A 24280-nucleotide genomic window follows, 5' to 3' on the forward strand; every position below is an offset into this window, starting at 1 on the left:
TCGTAAAAGAAGGTTATAGTTTTAAAATGTGTGAGCGTTTCAATCGAAGGGAGGAGCTGTTCTTTTTTACCAATGCGTAGACTGGACTTGGACAGCCGATACGTTAAAAACAGACAAACAAGCAGGATTCCTGCATAATTTAAGTCCTGCCTCGTAAGTTATAAAACTAATATAGGTTAGGACGCCAGATTCAGATCTCAGCTTCATCTTGCTTTCACAATGCTCATCGTCTAGAGTCTGAGCTCATACGCAGCAGGGCTTCTCAAGATACTCTAGGTAATCACCTTCTTCTTCTTCTTCTTCTCCTTGGAATTTTTTTTCTCAGGATACTCTTCTAGCATGATCTGCTCTGAAACTTACCAATGCGTAGCTCATTTTTCTTGTTAACTTAAGAAACTGCTGGTGCTGCCTCTTAATCGCGTTTAGGATGTTGTTATGTTCCATCATGCTACTTAGAAAAACATGTCAAAGTGTGTTGTTAGTCTGTCTGTGATGCAAAATGTCTTGACATTTTTGCTTTCTCAAACGATTCATTTACCACCTTGTTCCTTCTTTCAGATTTCTGTCTATCTGCTCTGATACTAAGACCGAGCTGCAGGTTCGCCAAAATTTCCTCACGCTACACCTTTTCTCTCCTCAGCGCACTCGCAGCTTCACGCTCCACCTCTCCTCAGTGCGAGATCCAATGGGCAGCAAGAGTGTTTGATCAGTAAGAAATCCATTCTGATTCTTTATTACTGGTGTTTTGACTTGTTTGTTCCTGACTAATAAGGTTGTGATTCTTTAGGTGGTGTAGTACACGAAGAAGCTAAGGTTGCGGTTCATCCACACAGCAGATCGCCATCAACATATTCCCTCAGCACAGACACCAGCAACCGGCTGAGCTATCACGCGACCGAGCATGTCTGAGGTTGTGACCGGAGCGATGGGCACCCTCCTTCCCAAGCTGGCTGACCTGCTCATGGAGCACTACAAACTTCACAAGGGTGTCAGGGGTGAGATCATGTTCCTCAAAGCCGAGATGGAGAGCATGGAGACAGCTCTCCTCAGGATCTCTGAGGCGCCAATCGACCAGCCACCGGACATCCAAGTTAAGCTTTGGGCCAAGGCTGTGAGGGACTTGTCATACGACCTTGAAGATAGCATCGACAAGTTCATGGTGCGCATCGAAACCCATGGCCGACCAGACAAGTCCCATAGCTTCAGGAATTTCATTGATAAGAGCCTCAGCCTGCTGACCAAGGGCAAGATTCGTCACAAGATTGGCATCGATATCAAAGACATCAAGAGCCGCATCAAGGAGGTCAGTGAGCGGCGTGATAGGTACAACGTTGACAGTGTGGCCGCTGCCAAGCCAATTGGTCCAACTATTGATACCCTTCACATGTCAGCCTTGTATAAAAAAGCGACATAGCTCGTTGGCATTGAAGAGAATAGTCTTGAGGTAGTCGAGATGTTGACAGAGGGAGATGAGGTTTCCAGGAAACAGCTGAAGGTGGTCTCTATTGTTGGATCTGGTGGATTGGGCAAGACAACCCTTGCCAATGCAGTGTATAAGAAGCTGAGAGTGCAAATCGGTATTCAAAAGCAAAAGTTGCAATTCGATTGTGCGGCATTTGTTTCCGTGTCACTTAATCCTAATATGAAGCAGATTTTCAAGAGCATGCTCCATCAACTTGACAAGCAGACGTACCAGAACATTAATGAGGCATCATGGGGCGAGCAACAACTCATCAGTGAGATAAGAACATTCCTTGAAAACAAGAGGTACGTTTGTGAACATGTGTTCCTCAATGTTTCGTGTATGGATCGGATGCCAGAAGAAAATTACAATAGTGCAGACCTCTCAATTTTTTATTTGCTTTGCCATTTAAGTTGATAAGCTTTGGGAGTCAGCATAGCTCAAATGGTTGGGGGAGTGGATGTACAAACCCAACACGTGACTTCAAATCCTCACGGAGGCGAATTTAGGTTCCTATTTGTTCTTCAGGACCAAACTTTCCTTGTACTCATGCATTTATCCTTGAGGGCTAGGCTTGGTGCGCAACCAAGATTTAAAAATCCTAGTACTCATGCTTAAAAAGGCTGTATGCATCCCTAGTTGGTGTAGAGGCCGGGGGATTTAAATTCTCCCCAATTTTAATTTGTCAAAAAAAAGTTGGTAAGCTTCATTACACAGCTCAATTCTGCCTAAATGTATGACAACTCTATGTAATATATGTATTTTGGTATCATTTGAAGGTGCTTGATAGTTATTGATGACATATGGGATAAATCCGTCTGGGAAAATATCAAGTATGCGTTGATTGAGAATGGATACGGAAGTAGAGTAATCACAACAACTCGGGTTCTTGATGTTTCCCTGCAAGCTGGTGGTGTATATCGGCTGAAACCCCTTTCTGTTGTCAACTCAAGAAAGTTGTTTTATCAAAAAATATATGAGATGGAGAACAAGTCACCACCTAATCAATTGGTTGAAGTATCTGAGAGAATTTTAAAAAGATGTAGGGGAATTCCACTAGCTATCCTTACCATAGGTAGCTTGCTGTCTAGTGAAAAGGGAAGAGCACATACACATGAGTATTGGTCCAAGGTGTACAAATCCATCAGTTCGGGGCTAGACAATAGTCATGATGATGTGAATAACATGAGAAGAATATTATCTGTAAGTTACTCTGGCCTACCTCCACACCTAAAGACTTGCTTACTGCATCTTAGTTTGTATCCAGAGGATTATCTCATTAAAGCAGAAGAATTGATTTGGAAATGGGTGGGTGAAGGTTTTGTGAAAAAAGAACAAGGGAGGAGCTTATATGAAGTAGGAGAGAATTACTTGAAGGAGCTAGTTAATATAAACTTGGTCCAGCTTGAACCTTTTTATGATGTGAATAGAAATAGCTTTTGTCATGTACATGATATGGTTCGTGACTTCATCATTTGTTTGTCACATGAGGAGAATTTTCTAACAACACCAGATTGTCAGCAGTTAGAGTGTCTACCAAGTAAGATACGCCGATTGTCCTTGCAGACCATGAATGAAGAAGTTGGTAATCACCCGGCAACTGTCAGCTTGTCCCACGTGAGGTCACTTAGTATGTTTGCTGCAGCTTTTAGTTTGCTGCCAGCACTCTTGGGTTTCCCAGTCCTGCGTGTATTAGATTTAGCTTATTGTGAAGTGGATAATACTCATTGGAATGATATATGCAATTTGTTTCACTTGAGATATTTGAATTTAAGGGGTACATCTATCACTAAGATCCCAAAAGAAATCGGGAATCTACAATTTCTGCAAGTGCTGGACATAAGTTCTACCAAAATGGAAGAAGAGCTGCCGTCAACCTTTGCTCAACTAACACAATTGTTGTTAGTCCACATGCTTAATAGCATCACTTATGCAGTGCCAAGGTGGATGTGCTCCATGTCTTGCCTCTTCTTCCTAAGTATCACACTGAATACATTAGAAGTGGAGGACCTTCAATTTCTCGAGAGCATAGTTTCTCTCACTGAACTGGAGATAGAAGTGCAGAAACCAACACAAGACAGAGTTAACCGTTTGGCCACTGGCAGTGCTTATCCATTTTTGTGTCTAAAGATGTTCAGTGTCAAGAGTGACACCATGGAGTTGAGGTTTGGACGAGGAGCCATGCAAAGTCTCCAAACCCTGAAGTTGGATTTGCAAGATGTGGCGGACACAATACTCCAGTTTGGTGATTTTGCATTGGGTTTAGAGAACCTTTAATCACTTAAGGATGTTGACGTTATATTTCAAAAAGGTGACAGTGTGCTGATCAGTTGTGCGGAAAATGAAATGGAGAAAGAGATAGATATGAATCAAAACAAGCCTGGACTGAGGGTTACAGATATGAAACGCCTCACGGTAATTACCATAATTGACACTTTCAAGCAAGTCATTTGTTTTACCTAGCTTATTTTTGTACCTTATATACAACCTGTGAAAGTATTTTCTTGCTTCTCTTCTTCTTAACCATGTAAAGTTTCATACTAGTACTTTCTCCCACTTATTTATGCATTTCAAATACAAGTTTTTGACAAGTTTATCTCATCTGCATCCATTATGATAACATAGCTCTGTTAGGATCCGCTTGCTTGCACCATGGGGGAATTACCACCGCGCCCATGGTTTCAAAGAGGTGACTATGAGCTTATTATTACCTCTTAGTAAGGGGCTCTAAATTAAACTTTGCACAATTTCCAGACAAGGAATCGAATAATAATGAAGGAAAGGAAGTAGCCTAATCATAGTATTTCGGACCTGTTTTCATTGCATCAGAAAATGTTCCATCAAACAAGAGAAAATTCAACGCCACGAGATTTTCCACATGCAGATAACTTAGAAAATAATGTTTCTATTGTACACTTTTACGCGAGCAAACTAATAAAACACATAAGAATGGCATATGGGGAGTAATTGGGTAGCTCCTCAATATACAGCCACGAAAGAAGTAATCTATGTCCTTAGTGTAGCATGCTTGCATGAACAAGTTGTTCTTAATCTTGGAAAAGTCAAGCTTAACTTCTCATCATTTGTCCAAGGAGGTATGCGGGGTACTGTAGAGATGGTTAAATTCTTACTCGCAGAAGATTGACTCACAACTGCAGTAACCAAGCACACACAGGCCTAATCAAATGTCACGGCGTGTTGATATGTTTTATGCGGATTTACAAGACAATATACTAATTTTCCCAATGTTATTTTCTAACAGGAAGCATTTATGGGGAGTGTGTCGCCACCACGTCTGTGCTGAACTTCAGGAAAGGTACAACTTGGTATCCTCTAAAAATGTACATAAAAAATAGGCCATTTGATATGTTCAAACGAAAAGATGGTTTTCTACTAAAAAGAATCTTTCTGAAAACTCATACGTGGCTCACTCAACTTTTATGGAGGCTTGTCTTAGTAATTCCATTAGTAAATGGATACCGGTGGTTAGTGATCAATACTTTTTTTGTGGGTATTATCCATGGGGAAATCCACAACACGGATGCTATACGCACATGTACAGTCTCACTTACATAGTGAAGGAAAGAATAACAAGCATGATAAACTAATTATCCATGTAGGTCACAGAAGAGTGGTAAACTGGTAATGTAATACCAGCACCTTAGTTACGGGTATGCACCCAGCACCTCTGTTTGTTTAAGGTTGCTACCAAAATGTGTCTTTTGGTAAATGTAGGTTTCTCAGAAGAGTTTTCCTGAGTGGGATGCTGTCCATCCAACAAGCCTTGATTGGAGACATATCTCATGGCAATCGGCGGTACAACCAGGAAATGAAGCCACATGGCACCAATTTACCTCCGGCGACACAGTCGAAAGAGTCTACCTGCTCTATGCTCCTATATTCAAAGTGATTTCTCTCTTGTTACTGATTTTGGCATGATACATGATAGATAAATTCATAAAGACTTCAGTTAGACAAATAAATTGCTAGACTCCGTCAGTCTATTGATTTTCTGCACAAGGCTGTTGTATCATTTAAGCTCCAAGTATGACTTCCGTAATATTTATCGTTAATCAGGCGTCACTGTTCTCTAGCCACCTTAGGTTTTAGAGCATACCTCCACGCTTGAATGTATTGGCAGGAGTTCTACGATTTGTTTGCATACTTGATATATCTATACCAGCTCACCTCGAGTAGAGTAACTACACTGGGAGCAATTTATGTATAGGCCTTTCACTTGCGGCACTTTTCCTAGTGAGACTTGGGTCTGGTGTTTACCAACGAAGTAAGGCTTGGAGAGATTTGGAGTTTTGCTCTCTACCACTCGCAGCTTTCGGCAGCCAAGAAGACAAGCACCGGAAGGCGGCAGGTAGCTTAGGCCAACTCCAACTCAGAGACCCGAACGGGCACACAATTCATCCGCTTTTTGTCTATTTACTAGATCATGGTTGGCACGCGTTGCTGCGCCCATCTATTTTTGTAGTAGAATGATAGGAGTTTACATAGAATACATACATAAAGTTGTGTACAATATTCAATATTTTGTTTGTTACAACTCTATGAATACTTCAAAAAGAGTTACTACTTGGAGCAAGCTACATTTAGATCTATCATCAGTTAACAAATCTTGCTGAGGAACAAAACAATCCTTAAGTACACAATGCATAGAACCAAGCATTAGTTGATCTTTTATTGTTCTATATAAGAGCCACAAGAAAGATATGTCGATGGATCATACGTAAACTCTTTTCAGCTAGGCAGAACTATGTCTACATCTGGGCATGCCACTTGGAATCAAAGTTAATCAAGATAACATGGAAACACAGTATGAACGAAAGCACGTAATTAACTTCAATGGTGTATCAGAAAAACCGTTCATATCAGCTCTCCAGTATTTTCCTTGTCTATCAACATAAGTAGTACACAAATCATTTATCCAGTGCATCAAAATATTTGAGAGCTAGTTATGCTAGCAAAAAAAATTGGAAAACCAAAGTCGAAACAACAACTATGTGGCATGTGATATTGGCAAGTGGATCCTGTGTTTCCTGCAAAGAGGGGAAAAACCATTAAACAAATCGCAAATGTCTGGCACCATTCATGTAAAACTTCAGTTCTATTGCTTGTTTTGGAACAGTCAAGTGGAGTAATATTATCTATACGAAGCATTCAGATTTCATTGATTGAAGGAAGCGGGAATAGTTGATCCAAAGACATCACTATCCAGAGTACCAAGAACCAATTGGCAACATACCAGGAATGTTGAGATAGTTGGAGTTAAAAACTAATAAAGAATAAACAACGATGTGAATACAGAATAACATAGGATATAATGTAAATGAAACATGCATGCAAATGAAAAATTGTATATACAGTTTCCTTTTCGCAACTCTAGTTCATATCTTCCTTTAGTGATAATGAAATCAACTTGCAAAAACTCACCTCTACTATAGTTTGTTGGAAATCAAGTAAAAACTCTGATAGTAATGTATCTTGAAAAGGCGGCCTAATGGAAAAAACAAAGAATTACTAACCTTGGCTGGAAACAAATAGGGAAGAATTTGTGCCCGGCCGGGTTGTCACAGTGTGTTTCCACCGCTTAACAGGTATGGGTCCCGAGCCCTTTATTCTAATTGTTTCCCTTTTGTTTATTGACATCTTCTAGTTGGAAGGTCAATTCACCTGTAGAAAGCATAGTATGTTGCGAATTCGAGAACCACTAACATAAGTACATAACATGTACAGATACCATGATAATTGCTATCACTCGAATAAATATGTGTCGTCACCCATACGTTAGTTTTAATAGTCTTTTTAAGAAGGGATTCCACCCCGTTTTATTAACAAAACCACATAGATTCAGGTTACAGTAGAAAATAAGAAACTAAAATCGAAATATTTGTTTTGAGCTCTACAGAACAATCAGATTATCTGAAACTTACATAGCCGAACTGGTTTGGAAACACCATCTGACAGCAACATGATCAAAGTTTTGTCACCCTTTCTACGGTGACACCTTCAGTACATATAAATTACAAGGCTACTAAATATTGCACAGAGTAGACTCACTGGCCTTGCTGAATTACTATCTTCATTTGAGATTTCTTGTCATCTCACGTGATGTCCTGTAAGCACATAAGTAACCTCTTTTGCAGCAAATAAACTGTTACCAGAAGAAAATTGTACAGTTAAGAATTGACTTGGCATGTGATTCGTAAGCTATTGCAGCTATACAGAACCAAAAAAAAGACATGAAGCAAGCAAGTATAGCAGATGTTTCAGATCAAACCAAATGCAGATTGAAGAATCTGAGAACTGAAGAAGTGTATCGGAGCTCACCAACAACCAGCCGTTGGAGTTTTTTTGAGAGGTTCCGATAGAGCAATATGAGGACAAGGTGCTCCAGTAAAAAAAATCCTCTGGATCCACCGCCCATGACCATCTCAGATCATCTCAAGTGACTGGTGGAACAGCGCAACGGCCATATTGGAAAGTAGCGTGCATAGGAACACCAGCTGCACCGTCGGCCCTAGTATTTTGCGGCAAGTAGCAGAGATCCAGCGAGATCCGACATGAAGGTCACATGAAGAAAGCATGGGGATGGAGCTGAAGATAACCTAGAGGGAATTGGGATCTCTAGGAAAAGGTTGGAGGAAAAAGGAACGCACACCTCCATTTAATTGCAGCCGGTGAGTGGTGCACATCAATCTTGATGAATGCTTCCTGAAACTAAAGATTGATTGCCGGATTCATCACCGAGCAATCCACCGCCGCTTCGCCTACAACCTCGCCTCCCCATGGACCGGTGTGAGATGCTGACCGAGCAGACTGCTCGTTGAGCCACGCCCACGCTTCCCAAGGGACTGCATCAAACCAGGCAGCGATCGGCGCCTGTGCAGAGACACCTAGCCCATTTGGCCCAAATTCACAGAATACGTCCAAAATAGTTCCCGAAGCAGCGGCCCACTCCAGTTGATCATTATGTGATCAGCGTACAGAGCTCATGGGGTCCAGAACGACATCCAATGGACAGCAAAGGCCGAAACAACAGATCTGACGGTTAAAACCTCTAATGACCTGAGAGGACTGGATTAGTGCTCAGTTATAATATATTTAAATTAGTGGTTGGGGCACGCCCGTGGCGTGCCTCTTGAGGCGTATATGTGCGCACTTATATTGTGGCGTGCCTCTTGAGGCGTATATATACGCACTTATATTGCTGATGTGCCTCATCACGTTCTATGTGGTCATTTTCACACGTTGATACACATTTGTCTTCTAATAATAGCAAACTAAGATTTGCTAGCATGAAGTTATGAATTTTCTTTTTTCTACAAGATGGAAGTTTGCCTTAATAAACAAAAGCAAAGCTTTACTCAGCACCATAGAAAAAAAACAATAAAATAAGACGATGACGTGAAATGAATCAACATTTTCCCTGCCATTGAAATCAAAAGAAAAAAAACTTTACCAACATTATATGTACCATCATTGCACATAGTAACAACTCCAGAATTCACAGGACCCCCTTCAATTTGTTAAACACTTCTGCCGCCACCCACTTAGAATTATGTGCCCTTGCTACACAGCTATCATCATCCTATGCACACAAATGCAACTCCACTTGTGTTTCCTTTTGTAACATCCAACAGAAGCAATATTCTTTAAACTGCCTTTAATGTAACATATGGAAAATTCATTTACCTATGATGTAAAAGAACAAATGGAAGTAATCAGTGCAAATTTCTGAACCACCATCAAAGAAAGACAATGATGTATTGCAGAATGTAGCCACTAAAGTAGTCAAAATAATAGATTAGCTCCTTTTAACAACATACATATATAATCAGGAAACATCAAGTGAATGTTAAACTACTAAAGGTGAAGAAGATGATGAGGGATAAAGGGCTGTAATCAGTGGCGAGTCCAGAACAAAATTGGAGGGTGGGCTCAAAGTTAACGGCAGAAAAAAATGAAACGTTCCTTTCAAGAGAAACAACATCATCTCGTAATTCTTTTATCCAAATGAGCTGAGAATATCACAGAATACTACTGGAAGCATCTAGTGTTGACTCCAATTGTTTTGGGATTTTTGAAAAATATTAAATTTTGAGCTGAAATTTGAATTTGTACAGCTAAATAACCATTATCTCCTTGTCCTTTTGCCGAAATGTAATCAAACTTTCCCAGAATACTAACTAAAACATGCAGTATTCATTTAAGCATACCAAAAAGGTTCATACAATTCACAGACCAATGCATCAAAGTACGAGAGAAGCAATAACAAAAGACAATGAGATGTTGCTTCTTACTACTGGTCAGTACTGCTACTGGTATTGTAGTTATAGAATAGCTTCACACCAAAATATAGAGATGTATGCCCAAGATCCCTCTCTCAAGTCACCAACCACAAGCCATCTGTCCAAATTAGCACACTTGTTAGTGATATAACAATAATTCATGCACATGTAAGTATTAAAACTAGTAACAGTAACATATATACCTCTAAGGAATCACATTAAACTCATAAGGCAAATGTCCTTTCCGATCACTCATTTTCTGAAATTGTATCATGATTTTGTCATCGTGAATGCTTCTGAATATCTCTTTCTCACAATAGCACACCATTAAATCATTTAGCCATTCATCTGATAGTTTGTTGCGCAAATCTGTCTTGATGATCTTCATTGCTGAAAATATTCGCTCAACTGTTGAAGTTGCTACAGGAAGAATTAGTGTCAACTCAATGAGGCGATATACCAATTGGAAAATTGTATGTTTCGCTGTTTCAACCATCAAACGAGCAAGTGTGGACATATCCCGGCATCCATTAAATTCATCACTTCTCCTAATGTTCATAAGGAATCTGGGGAGGTGTACTCTTAGCAACAACCGGTCAGCTTCTGTGAAGTCCTCATCATAAATTTCAGCAAGACGAATAAGTTTTTCAACGTCAAACTTTGCAAAGTTGTTTGCTGGATTAAGACAAGACATGCAATCCAATAACTCGGTGGAAACTTCATTGAATCGGCGATTCACCTCGGTGATAGTTGCATCAATGGCAACATTGAATATGCTAACCTTGTAATAGTGAAGCCGAGTCACCTTATTCTTAGTGCGAACAGATTGGCCCATTGTTCCAACAAGATCATCCATGTTTGGCACATCAATATCATGTGTTTCACAAAAGTTCTTGGCTTGGCAAAATAAAGGCTCCCAACCATTGTCCCTCATGTCCTGCAAGCTTTCTTTCACATCCAAGATCAAACGCATGGCCTCAACGATATTTTGATTCTTCCTTTGCAAAGCTTGGGATAGTTGATTTTTGTTGCTCAACAAGTTTATTAAGAAGAACATGATGAACACAAATTCAAAGCATCCCATGTTTTTAAGCAAACCTCTAGCTCCACCTTGGCATGTGTGTTCCCGAGCATCAGCCACAACAATTCCTAGTACATCCACCACAACATTCCACATTGTGAATATACGAAGCAAGGTTTTGAGGTGTGAGCCCCAATGAGTATCTCCCGGTCTTGTTATGTTTGATTCTTGATGCAACCCGGTACCGGCTGAAATCTTTCCATTCTCCATCAAATCTAACAATTCATCATGATGTTTGGCAAGTAATGCATCTTTCCTTTTACAAGATGAACACACTTGAGTCACTATCAAGGGAATATAATTGAAGAAATCAACAATAGCAGGACTACATTGAGCAACGGTGACAACCACCAATTGTAACTGGTGAGCAAAGCAATGAACATAGAATGCATACGGAGCTTCATCTCTAACCAATTTTTGCAAACCATTGAACTCCCCTCTCATATTTGAAGCCCCATCATAACCCTGACCACGTAGGCTGGAAATTGACAAACCATGATATTCCAACACATCAACTAAAGCTTCTTTAATTCCAGCAGATGTGCAATCTGTGATGTGCTTAATGGCAAGGAATCTCTCTTGGAGCACTCCATGATCATCTAGAAATCTACGTGCATCACAAAATCAGATTAGTAAACATTACTAGTGCAATATAAAAACACTAAAAGATGGTATGTGTTACCTCAAAATCACCGCCATTTGCTCCTTTATTGAACAATCTCTAGCCTCATCAATAAGTATTGAGAAATTCTTATCCCCAATGTCATTCTTAATAACTTTGGTTACCTCCATCGCACAAGTTGTAGCAAGGTCCTTTTGGATGTCAGAACAAATCATTTGTGCATTTCCGGCCCCCTTATCAAATGCATCCTTCACATCTTCCTTCTTGTCCTTATACCAGTCCAATAACTCTCTAAAATTGCCCTTGTTGATGTTAGTGGAGGATTCATCATGCCCACGAAAAGCTTCACCTTGTGCTATGAGATACCTTGCACAATCCAATGATGCAGTTAGGCGGATTTTATAAGATATCTCAGCCTCTTTGCTGTACACTCAGAATTTGGTAACCACACTTGCTCGTTGATTGTTGAAATCATCACAATCTCCCCTAGCAATGTTGTGGTAACTAGATTGACCACCAACATGCTTTTCAAAACTAGCTAAACCTGTTCTCCAACGAGTGTACCCATTTTTTGTGAAAACATCATTGCCAAATATAATGGCTTGGGATGGTTTCTTGAAAAGGAAGCAATGAAAGCAAAACGCAGCCTCCTTATCCACACTATATTCCAACCAATCAAAATTGTCAAACCACGCACGCTGAAAGGATCTCCAAATTTTACCATCCTTTGTCTTCTTGAATTTATGCCCAATAGCTTTGTTTCACTTGTTCAACAAATAAGCTCTTCTCACATCACTTCTAATTTCAGGGGCATAATCTTCTATTGGTATTCTAAGTCCTGGATCAGCAATAATTTGACTTGGATGAAATTCTAGTATAGGCATTCTTGGTTGGTTTGTACTCTCATCAAATGTGGTGTCATTTCTCTCATTGCTTGGAGTTGAGGGATCAGGTCTCTCATTACTTGAAGTAGGAACTATGGTCACTACAGCCAGGGAAAGGGGATCTGGGTTCACATTCGCTGGGATCAGTGGACTGGCTGGGATAGGATCAGGTTCGACACGAGGAGTACTTGAACTACTTGCAAAAAAACTCTTTATGCTAACATTTTTTCTCTTCATCTCTGCAAATCTGCAAATAATTTGCATAGGAATAGGACTTAAATTAATTAAGATAACATGAACTAGCAAGTACCGACTACAAATGTACAGAAATTATTGATTCAAATTACCCAGCCGGTGAGCACGCGTCAACGCCTCAACTCCTTCAGCAGCAGGCAGCAGCAACAGCCAACAGCAGCAGTACACCTCTGATGCTCCGACTTAAAGGCTTGGCTGGCACCTGGCACCTGGCAGTCTGGCACCGAGCAGCAGCCAGCCACCGGCGGTCGACGGCCAGCTAGGGTTGGCCGCGGCCAGTCGGCGCCTTGGCTCGTCGCCGTCGTCGGAGTCTCGGAGAGGCGCGCGCGCTTAGCTGCTGGCGCGGTGCTCCGGCAGTCCGACGCCCCGGCCAGTTGTCTGGTCTGCGCCGGCCGCCCCAATGCCGACGAACGCTTGGTCTGGGGCCCGGATGCGCGTGTCGGCGAGTGGATTGTGCGGCGTGCGTGGAGGCTGGAACCCTCGATGCGTGCTTCGTTGCTTTTAGTGGCCGTGTGGGCTGTTCCGCTGGTGCCTTTGTTGGGCTAATGGGCTGACCTGAGAAGAAGAGTAGTATTAAAAAAAAATTCATTTTTTGGAGGGTAGGTTAGAGCCCTATGAAGCCCACCTACTGGACTCGCCACTGGCTGTAATATATATTTGATGGACAAACCATATATGTATTATGTTTCTGGTTAATACAATTCTAGCATGAATAATAAACATTTATCATGATATGAGGAGATAAATAATAACTTTATTATTGCCTCTAGGGCATATTTCCTTCAGTCTCCCACTTGCACTAGAGTCAATAATCTAGATTACACAGTAATGATTCTAACACACATGGACTCTTGGTGATGATCATGTTTTGCTCGTGGAAGAGGCTTAGTCAACGGGTCTGCAACATTCAGATCCATATGTATCTTGCAAATCTCTATGTCTCCCACCTGGACTTGGCCCCGGATGGAATTGAAGCGTCTCTTGATGTGCTTGGTTCTCTTGTGAAATCTGGATTCCTTTGCCAAGGCAATTGCACCAGTATTGTCACAAAAGAGTTTCATTGGATCCGATGCACTAGATATGACACCTGGATTGGATATGAACTCCTTCATCCATACTCGTTCATTTGCTGCTTCCGAAGAAGCTATGTACTCCGCTTCACATGTAGATCCCACCACGACGCTTTATTTAGAACTGCACCAACTGACAGCTAAACCATTCAATATAAACACGTATCCGGTTTGCAATTTAGAATCGTCTGGATCAGTGTCAAAGCTTGCATCAATGTAACCATTTACGATGAGCTCTTTGTCACCTCCATAAACGAGAAACATATCCTTAGTCCTTTACAGGTATTTCAGGATGTTCTTGACCGCTGTCCAGTGATCGACTCCTAGATTACTTTGGTACCTTCCTGCTAAACTAATAGCAAGGCACACATCAGGTCTGGTACACAACATTGCATACATGATAGAGCCTATGGCTGAAGCATAGGGAACATCTTTCATTTTTTCTCTATCTTATGCAGTGGTCGGGCATTGAGTCTTACTCAACTTCACACCTTGTAACACAGGCAAGAACCCTTTCTTTGCCTGATCCATTTTGAACTTCTTCAAAACTTTGTCAAGGTATGTGCTTTGTGAAAGTCCAATTAAGCGTCTTGATCTATCTCTATAGATCTTGATGCCCAATATGTAAGCAGCTTCACCGAGGTCTTTCATTGAAAAACTCTTATTCAAGTATCCTTTTATGCTATCCAGAAATTCTATATCATTTCCAATCGGCAATATGTCATCCACATATAATATCAAAAATGCTACAGAGCTCCCACTCACTTTCTTGTAAATACAGGCTTCTCCAAAAGTCTGTATAAACCCATATGCTTTGATCACACTATCAAAACGTTTATTCCAACTCCGAGACGCTTGCACCAGTCCATAAATGGATCGCTGGAGCTTGCACACTTTGTTAGCTCCATTTGGATTGACAAAACCTTCCGGTTGCATCATATACAACTCTTCTTCCAGAAATACATTCAGGAATGCAGTTTTCACATCCATTTGCCAAATTTCATAATCATAAAATGCGGCAATTGCTAACATGATTCGGACAGACTTAAGCATCGCTACGGGTGAGAAAGTCTCATCGTAGTCAACCCCTTGAACTTGTCGAAAACCTTTTGCAATAAGTCAAGCTATGTAGACAGTAACATTACCGTCAGTGTCAGTCTTCTTCTTGAAGATCCATTTATTCTCTATGGCTTGCCGATCATCGGGCAAGTCAACCAAAGTCCACACTTTGTTCTCATACATGGATCCAATCTCAGATTTCATGGCCTCAAGCCATTTTGCGGTATCTGGGCTCACCATCATTTCTTCATAGTTCGTAGGTTCGTCATGGTCTAGTAACATGACCTCCAGAACAGGATTACCATACCACTCATGTGCGGATCTTACTCTGGTTGACCTACGAGGTTCGTTAGGAACTTGATCTGAAGTTTCATGATCATCATCATTAACTTCCTCACTAATTGGTGTAGGTGTCACACGAACCGGTTTCTGTGATGAACTACTTTCCAATAAGGGAGCAGGTACAGTTACCTCATCAAGTTCTACTTTCCTCCCACTCACTTCTTTCGAGAGAAACTCCCTCTCTAGAAAGGATCCAAATTTAGCAACAAAAGTCTTGCCTTCGGATCTGTGATAGAAGGTGTACCCAACAGTCTCCTTTGGGTATTCTATGAAGACACATTTCTCCGATTTGGGTTCGAGCTTATCAGGCGGAAGCTTTTTCACATAAGCATCGCAGCCCCAAACTTTAAGAAACGACAACTTTGGTTTCTTGCCAAACCATAGTTCATAAGGCGTCGTCTCAACGGATTTAGATGGTGCCCTATTTAATGTGTGCAACCGTCTCTAAAGCATAACCCCAAAATGATAGCGGTAAATCAGTAAGAGACATCATAGATCGCACCATATCTAGTAAAGTACGATTACGACGTTCGGACACACCATTACGCTGTGGTGTTCCGGGTGGCGCGAGTTACGAAACTATTCCGCATTGTTTTAAATGAAGACCAAACTCGTAACTCAAATATTCTCGTCCATGATCAGATAGTAGAAACTTTATTTTCTTGTTACGATGATTTTCTACTTCACTCTGAAATTCTTTGAACTTTTCAAATGTTTCAGACTTATGTTTCATTAAGTAGATATACCCATATCTTCTCAAATCATCTGTGAAGGTGAGAAAATAACGATACCCCCGTGAGCCTCAACATTCATTGAACCACATACATCAGTATGTATGATTTCCAACAAATCTGTTGCTCGCTCCATAGTTCCGGAGAACGGCGTTTTAGTCATCTTTCCCATGAGGCATGGTTCGCAAGTACCAAGTGATTCATAATCAAGTGATTCCAAAATTCCATCGGAGGAATGGAGTTTCTTCATGCGTTTTACACCAATATGACCTAAATGACAGTGGCACAAATAAGTTGCACTATCATTATCAACTCTGCATCTTTTGGCTTCAATATTATAAATATGTGTATCATTACTACGAAGATTTAATAAAAATAGATCACTCCTAAAGTGTGCATGACCATAAAATATATTACTCATATAAATAGAACAACCATTATTCTTTGATTTAAATGAATAACCGTCTCGCATCAAACAAGATCCAGATATAATGTTCATGCTCAACGCTGGCACCAAATAACAATTATTTAGGTCTAATACTAATCCCGAAGGTAGATGTAGAGGTAGCGTGCTGACCGCGAACACAACGACTTTGGAACCATTTCCCACGCGCATGGTCACCTCGTCCTTTGCCAATCTTCGCTTAATCCGTAGCCCCTGTTTCGAGTTGCAAACATTAGCAACAGAACCAGTATCAAATACTCAGGTGCTACTGTGAGCATTAGTAAGGTACACATCAATAACATGTATATCACATATACCTTTGTTCACCTTGCCATCCTTCTTATCCGCAAATACTTGGGGCAATTCCGCTTCCAGTGACCAGCTTGCTTGCAGTAGAAGCACTCAGTCTCAGGTTTAGGTCCAGACTTGGGTTTCTTCTCCTGAACAACAACATGTTTGCCGTTCTTCTTGAAGTTCCCCTTCTTCTTCCCTTTGCCCTTTTTCTTGAAACTGACCATCAACACTTGATGCTCCTTCTTGATTTCTAACTCCGCAGCCTTTAGCATCGCGAAGAGCTCGGGAATCGTCTTATCCATCCCTTGCATGTTATAGTTCATCACGAAGCTCTTGTAGCTTGGTGGCAGTGATTGAAGAATTCTGTCAATAACACTATCATCCAGAAGATTAACTCCCAGAATTAAGTGATTGTTATACCCAGACATTCTGAGTATATGTTCACTGATAGAACTATTCTCCTCCATCTTGCAGCTGTAGAACTCATTGGAGACTTCATATCTCTCAATCCGGGCATTTGCTTGAAATATTAACTTCAACTCCTGGAACATCTCATATGCTCCATGATGTTCAAAACGTCGTTGAAGTCCCTGTTCTAAGCCGTAAAGCATGGCACATTGAACTATCGAGTAGTCATTAGCTTTGCTCTGCTAGACGTTCTTAACGTCGTTAGTTGCATCTGCAGCAGGCCTGGCACCCAGCGATGCTTCCAGGACGTAATTCTTCTGTGCAGCAATGAGGATAATCATCAAGTTACGGACCCAGTCCGTGTAATTGGTACCATCATCTTTCAACTTAGCTTTCTCAAGGAACGCATTAAAATTCAACGGAACAACAGCACGGGCCATCTATCTACAACAACATAGACAAGCAAAATACTATCAGGTACTAAGTTCATGATAAATTGAAGTTCAATTAATCATATTACTTAAGAACTCCCACTTAGATAGACATCCGGCCCTCGAATCATCTAAGTGATCACGTGATCCATCTCAACTAAACCATGTCCCATCATCACGTGAGATGGATTAGTTTTCAATGGTGAACATCACTATGTTGATCATATCTACTATATGATTCATGCTCGACCTTTCAGTCTCAGTGTTCCAAGGCCATATCTGCATATGCTAGGCGCGTCAAGTTTAACCTGAGTATTCCGCGTGTGCAAAACTGTCTTGCACCCATTGTATTTGAACGTAGAGCTTATCACACCCGATCATCATGTGGTGTCTCAGCACGAAGAACTTTCGCAAAGGTGCATACTCACGGAGAACAGCTTATACCTTGAAATTTAGTGAGAGATCATCTTATAATGCTACCGTCGATCTAAGAAAAATAAGATGCATAAAAGAAAAACATCACATGCAATCAATATAAGTGATATGATATGGCCATCATCATCTTGTGCTTGTGATCTCCATCTCCGAAGCACCATCATGATCACCATCGTCACCGGCGCGACACCTTGATCTCCATCGTAGCATCGTTGTCATCTTGCCAACTATTGCTTCTATGACTATCGCTACCGCTTAGTGATAAAGTAAAGCATTACAGGGCGATTGCATTGCATACAATAAAGCAACAACCATATGGCTCCTGCCAGTTGCCGATAACTCGGTTACAAAACATGATCATCTCATACAATAAAATATAGCATCATGTCTTGACCATATCACATCACAACATGCCCTACAAAAACAAGTTAGACGTCCTCTACTTTGTTGTTGCAAGTTTTACGTGGCTGCTACGGGCTGAGCAAGAACAGTTCTTACCTACGCATCAAAACCACAACGATAGTTTGTCAAGTTAGTGATGTTTTAACCTTCTCAAGGACCGGGCGTAGCCACACTCGGTTCAACTAAAGTTGGACAAATTGACACCCGCCAGCCACTTATGTGCAAAGCACGTCGGTAGAACCAGTCTCTCGTAAGCGTACGCGTAATGTCGGTCCGAGCCGCTTCATCCAACAATACCGTCGAACCAAAGTGTGACATGCTGGTAAGCAGTATGACTTGTATCGCCCACAACTCACTTGTGTTCTACTCGTGCATATAACATCTACACATGTAACCTGGCTCGTATGCCACTGTTGGGGAACGTAGTAATTTCAAAAAAATTCCTACGCACACGCAGGATCATGGTGATGCATAGCAACTAGAGGGAAGAGTGTTTTCCATGTACCCTCGTAGACCGAAAGCGGAAGCGTTAGCACAACACGGTTGATGTAGTCGTACGTCTTCACGATCCGACCGATCCAAGTACCGAACGCACGGCACCTCCGAGTTCAGCACACGTTCAACTCGATGACGTATCGCGAGCTTCGATCCAGCAGAGCTTCGCCGGGGAGTTTCGTCAGCACGATGGCGTGATGACGGTGATGATGATGCTACCGATGCAGGGCTTCGCCTAAGCACCGCTACCATATGATCGAGGTGGATTATAGTGGAGGGGGGCACTGCACACGGCTAAGAGATCAACTGATCAATTGTTGTGTCTATGGGGTGCCCCTGCCCCCGTGTATAAAGGAGCTAGGGGGGAGGCGGCCGACCAGGAGGAGGGCGCACCAAGGGGGGAGTCCTACTCCCACCGGGAGTAGGACTCCCTCTTTTCCTAGTTGGAGTAGGAGGGGAGAAGGAAGGGAGAGAGGAAGAGAAGGAAAGGGGGGCGCCGCCCCCTCCTTGTCCAATTCGGACTAGAGGGGGAGGGGGCGCGCGGCTGCCCTTGGTCGCCCATCCTCTTCTCCCACTAAGGCCCATGAGGCCCAATTAACTCCCCGGGGGGTTCCCGTAACCCCCCGGTACTCCGGTAAATGTCCAAAACCTCCCGAAACACTTCCGGTGTCTGAACATAGTCATCCAATATATCAATATTTACGTCTCGGCCATTTTGAGACTCCTCGTCATGTCCGTGATCATATCCGGGACCCCGAACTACCTTCGGTACATCAAAACACAAAAAACTCATAATAACGATCGTCACCGAACTTTAAGCGTGTGGACCCTACGGGTTCAACAACTATGTAGACATGACCGAGACACGTCTCTGGTCAATAACCAATAGCGGAACCTGGATGCTCATATTGGTTCCCACATATTCTACGAAGATCTTTATCGGTCAGACCGCATAACAACATACGTTGTTCCCTTTGTCATCGGTATGTTACTTGCCCGAGATTCGATCGTTGGTATCCAATACCTAGTTCAATCTCGTTTACCGGCAAGTCTCTTTACTCGTTATGTAATGCATCATCCCGCAACTAACTCATTAGTCACATTGCTTGCAAGGCTTATAGTGATGTGCATTACCGAGAGGGCCCAGAGATACCTCTCCGACAATCGGAGTGACAAATCCTAATCTCGAAATACGCCAACTCAACAAGTACCTTTGGAGACACCTGTAGAGCACCTTTATAATCACCCAGTGACGCTGTTTCATTTGGTAGCACACAAAGTGTTCCTCCGGTAAACGGGAGTTGCATAATCTCATAGTCATAGGAACATGTATAAGTCATGAAGAAAGCAATAGCAACATACTAAACAATCAAGTGCTAAGCTAACGGAATGGGTCAAGTCAATCACATCATTCTCCCAATGATGTGATCCCGTTAATCAAATGACAACTCATGTCTATGGTTAGGAAACTCAACCATCTTTGATGAACGAGCTAGTCAAGTAGAGGCATACTAGTGACACTATGTTTGTCTATGTATTCACACATGTATTATGTTTCCGGTTAATACAATTCTAGCATGAATAATAAACATTTATCACGATATGAGGAAATAAACAATAACTTTATTATTGCCTCTAGGGCATATGTCCTTCAAAAAGCTCGTAGGCAATGGATCAATGATGGAGATAATTATGTCGGATGCGATTCCTCATGCAACAGTTATAACATAGGGTGACACAGAACTAGCTCCAGTTCATCAATGTAATGTAGGCATGTATTCCGAATATAGTCATACGTGCTTATGGAAAAGGACTTGCATGACATCTTTTGTCCTACCCTCCCGTGGCAGCGGGGTCCTATTAGAAACTAAGGGATATTAAGGCCTCCTTTTAATAGAGTACCGGACCAAAGCATTAACACTTAGTGAATACATGAACTCCTCAAACTACGGTCATCACCGGGAGTGGTCCCGAATACTGTCACTTCGGGGTTGCCGGATCATAAAACATAGTAGGTGACTATTGACTTGCAAGATAGGATCGAGAACTCACATATATTCATGAAAACATAATAGGTTCAGATCTGAAATCACGGCACTCGGGCCCTAGTGACAAGCATTAAGCATAGCAAAGTCATAGCAACATCAATCTTAGAACATAATGGATACTAGGGATCAAACCCTTACAAAACTAACTCGATTACATGGTAAATCTCATCCAACCCATCACCGTCCAGCAAGCCTACAATGGGATTCTCACGCACGGCGGTGAGCATTATGAAATTGATGATGGAGAATGGTTGATGATGACGATGGCGACGGATTCCCCTCTCCAAAGACCCGAAAGGGCTCCAGATCAGCCCCCCGAGGAAGATTAGGGCTTGGCGGTGGCTCCGTATCATAAAACGCGATGAATCCTTCTCTCTGATTTTTTTCTCCCCTAAAGTGAATATATGGAGTTGGGGTTGAGGTCGGTGAAGTCCCAGGGGGCCCACGACGTAGGGGGCGCCGGGGGGGCGCCCTGCACCCTCGTGGACAGGGTGTGGGCCCCCTGATGCTGATTCTTTTGCCAATATTTTTCTTTAATTCCAAAACGCGTCTCCATGGATTTTCATGTCATTCCGAGAACTTTTATTTCTGTACAAAAATAACACCATGGCAGTTTTGTTGAAAACAGCGTCAGTCCGGGTTAGTCCAAAACAAGGGCAAAAGTGTTTGGAAAAGTAGATACATTGGAGACGTATCAGTAACTTGTCATTCAGACGGTGAAATAAGAGAGGAGAGGTTGCCCATGCCGATGAACTTCAGAGAAGGTTTGGATGTTAGAAAGAAAGATGAGATGCTCCAAGAACAGTAGTTATTATGTGTATGAATGAATTAAAAAACAAATTGGCGCCGGAATGACAAGAAAACAGAAAACATTCACAATGAGTGAGAGCATTAAGGCGTCCGGGCAGTGCCCGGTTAAAAAAACATTCTTCTCTTTCTCTCCTGCGTATGCCCGCTCTGAGCACCCGCACTAGCTGCCTCGCCAAAGCCCATCCCTGACCTTGCCTAACTCGTCGTGCCCCTACACCGCCACCCCAGTGCACCTCTGCGACCTCGCTGCCAGTCGTTCCCATCCCCGTGGAGGTAAGGGCGCCGACCAAATCTGGTCTTGCTCCCCCATAGCCTCGTATGATCAAGGACTTGCTGGACGAGGAAGTCCTTGATCGGAGGGTTTCCCGCAAATGTTTGGGTGACGACCAAGTGCCGCGAGCCGATGTGGCATCCCGCAACATGGTTGGGGATTTCGTGCGTTGGAGAAATGGGGGTTTGTTTCTCCAACGTTAGGGACCGTGTGAAGTAATTTTAGCATGCATCGGAGGGTTTTCCGCAAATGTTGGGGTGATGGCCAAGTGCCTCGAGCCGATGTGGCGGGCATCCCGCTTGGCTAATGCAGAGTCAATTTGCACTGCAGAGCAATCAATTTGTGGCATTTTGTGTATCAAAATGTACTGACGATGTAATTAGCAGCAGGAAGCCAAGGTCGGCTAGCCAGCCAAGCCGTTGGGCGGAACCAAAAGGAAAGTGTATATATATTCCCCGCCTCGAAACCGATCGAATCCTCCCTTTCGTTTGTAAATCGAGTCCTTTCCTTCACCTTCCATCAAGTTCGCCGCTCACGCGCCCTGCGAGTACCTGTCGTAGCCCGCTATCCATTTCCCCGCTCACTACGCGCTCGCTGACGAATTCCCCCCGCCCCGAGGGTTCTTGGTCCGCCCCGCAGGCTCTGCGGCCGACACCATCTCCGCCACCCTGTTTCTTGGAGGGCGCCATCTCCGACCAGCCGGTTTCTTGGCAGGCACTTCTTCGCCCCGCCAGGTTTCTTGGAGTCCACCTTCTTCGACCCGCTAGTTTCTTCGTGGACTTCTGCTCCGCCCCGCCGTGTTCTAGGAGGCGCCTGCTCTGCCCCGCCGCCGTCTTCTTGGAGGCTCCTACTTCGACACGCCGCCATGTACTTGGACTTCCTTGCGCCTCCTTCCTGATGGCCGCCCAAGATCCGGAGGGTGCGTACGAAGTCACCCCCTGACCCGGGCATTTAGGTGAGTCGAGTTATTTGCTGCAGCAATTTGGACTCCTGCACGAGGTCGACCATGAAATTTAGGGAAATTTGTGGAAGGGCCAAGTCCAGAACAACTCATTTTATACTAAACCTTTATGCTTATTTTTAACTCATTTTATCATACATTCAGAGCTAATATAGTTTTAATAACTTATGACAACATGATGTGATAACGTTGTTAAATATTAATAACAAACTCATGGTACATTTGTAATGTTCGTCGTTTAAAATATGCATCCACTGTGCACAATCTAATTGTGTTTGTAATATAAGTGACATTACATAGTTTTGACACATTACACCTTAAAGATTTCAATCCAATCCCATATATGAGAGAAAATAAGAACAAAAAATACAGTCTTGAAATATTTTCATGGATTCATTGGTGATACTAGCATAAATAGAGTTTATACATTTCTGGTATGAATTTATGGTCTCGAAAAATATCCTGATAGCGATGTCTAGATTATGATTAGGCTTCGTGAATAGAAAATTCTAGAATAAATTTTTTTAATAGAAACAATAGGACTGTCCTTTCCTAGGTAATTTTTGCCATTATGGCATCCACCCATCAAAGGATAAATCCAAAAATGCAAATGAGAGGCAAAACTTCTTTTTTAGGGATTTTATTAAAAAAACTTTATCCAACCCTTCCGAATTTGTATAAAATATATATAACCGATAGAATTAAAGTTGTCTTCTGGGCAAACAAGTTTCTTACGAGTTCTGTCACTATTATTTCATAGACGATATGGTTAATTACATGACTGATGCTTTGAGGAGCTTACGACTATAACGACATGCTGAGGGTACCTACACTTGCAGGATGCCTCCATTGACCAGTGGAGTACTATCATGCGAAAAACCCTGGAAGAAAAAACTTCTTACTGCCATTACAGCCACTGCCTCACGAAAGCTTAAGACAGAACAAGAGACCTTACACACTGTACATCAAGGTTCACAGGACTAAACCCTTAAAAGACCGTTACCTTCACTAAGTCTACCTTGTTGACAATAGCGATCCACTGAACTTCAACTTCATCCCTAGGGTGCATGATTACATGGGTGACTGGGACTACGACAGCTACTGCCTAAACACCCTCCTGACCCAGACCCGGGGTTTTATCGACCGGCAAACCGGACAGCCCACTGTCTTTGAGCCCGACGTCACGGGGGTTCTGACACTGTGCAGGAACAACTCCCAGCACGCGTCCAGGTTCATGGAGCGGTTCATGGTGCTCATCATAGAGTTCGACTTCCCTGGGCTCGTGGCACGCCATCAGCACACCTTGTTTAGGGCTGGGCTACTGCACCTTTTCAACCTTGAGGCCATAATGCATGGGCTAATCTGCGCTCGCAGGAACTCTTGAGAAGATCATGCATGGCGACCTCCAAAGGGAAGAAATGCATAGAATCTCCGGCTCACGGCAGGATTTATAGTGTTTAGCCAACTGATTCAT

The 24280-nt window shown here is 42.5% G+C and overlaps 1 protein-coding gene and 1 pseudogene across 1 annotated transcript; one reads left to right on the forward strand and one right to left on the reverse strand.

The window, feature by feature from the left end:
- Positions 1 to 566: 566 nt before the first annotated feature.
- LOC109756083 (disease resistance protein RGA5-like) lies at positions 567 to 4252 on the forward strand (annotated as a pseudogene).
- A 5715-nt stretch (positions 4253 to 9967) lies between these two features.
- LOC109756081 (uncharacterized) lies at positions 9968 to 22534 on the reverse strand. Its single transcript, XM_045233707.1, has 3 exons — positions 22359 to 22534; positions 11526 to 11831; positions 9968 to 11450 (listed from the first exon to the last, which is right to left on the reverse strand). The coding sequence occupies exons 1-3, from the start codon at positions 22532 to 22534 to the stop codon at positions 9968 to 9970; spliced, it is 1965 nt and encodes a 654-aa protein (XP_045089642.1).
- Between the last annotated feature and the right edge of the window lie 1746 nt (positions 22535 to 24280).

Source organism: Aegilops tauschii, chromosome 2, assembly GCF_002575655.3.
Source record: "Aegilops tauschii subsp. strangulata cultivar AL8/78 chromosome 2, Aet v6.0, whole genome shotgun sequence".
Taxonomy (NCBI): Eukaryota; Viridiplantae; Streptophyta; class Magnoliopsida; order Poales; family Poaceae; genus Aegilops; species Aegilops tauschii.

Excerpts from the sequence above, each read along its gene's own strand:
- LOC109756081 (XM_045233707.1), bottom strand. The coding sequence starts at position 22,534 with ATGGCGCCCTCCAAGAAACAGGGTGGCGGAGATGGTGTCGGCCGCAGA. Across the intron at positions 11,832-22,358 it reads AGCGGCGAACTTGATGGAAG|GTATCTCATAGCACAAGGTG; the intron begins GTGAAGGAAAGG and ends GGATTGTGCAAG. Across the intron at positions 11,451-11,525 it reads CAAATGGCGGTGATTTTGAG|ATTTCTAGATGATCATGGAG; the intron begins GTAACACATACC and ends TGATGCACGTAG.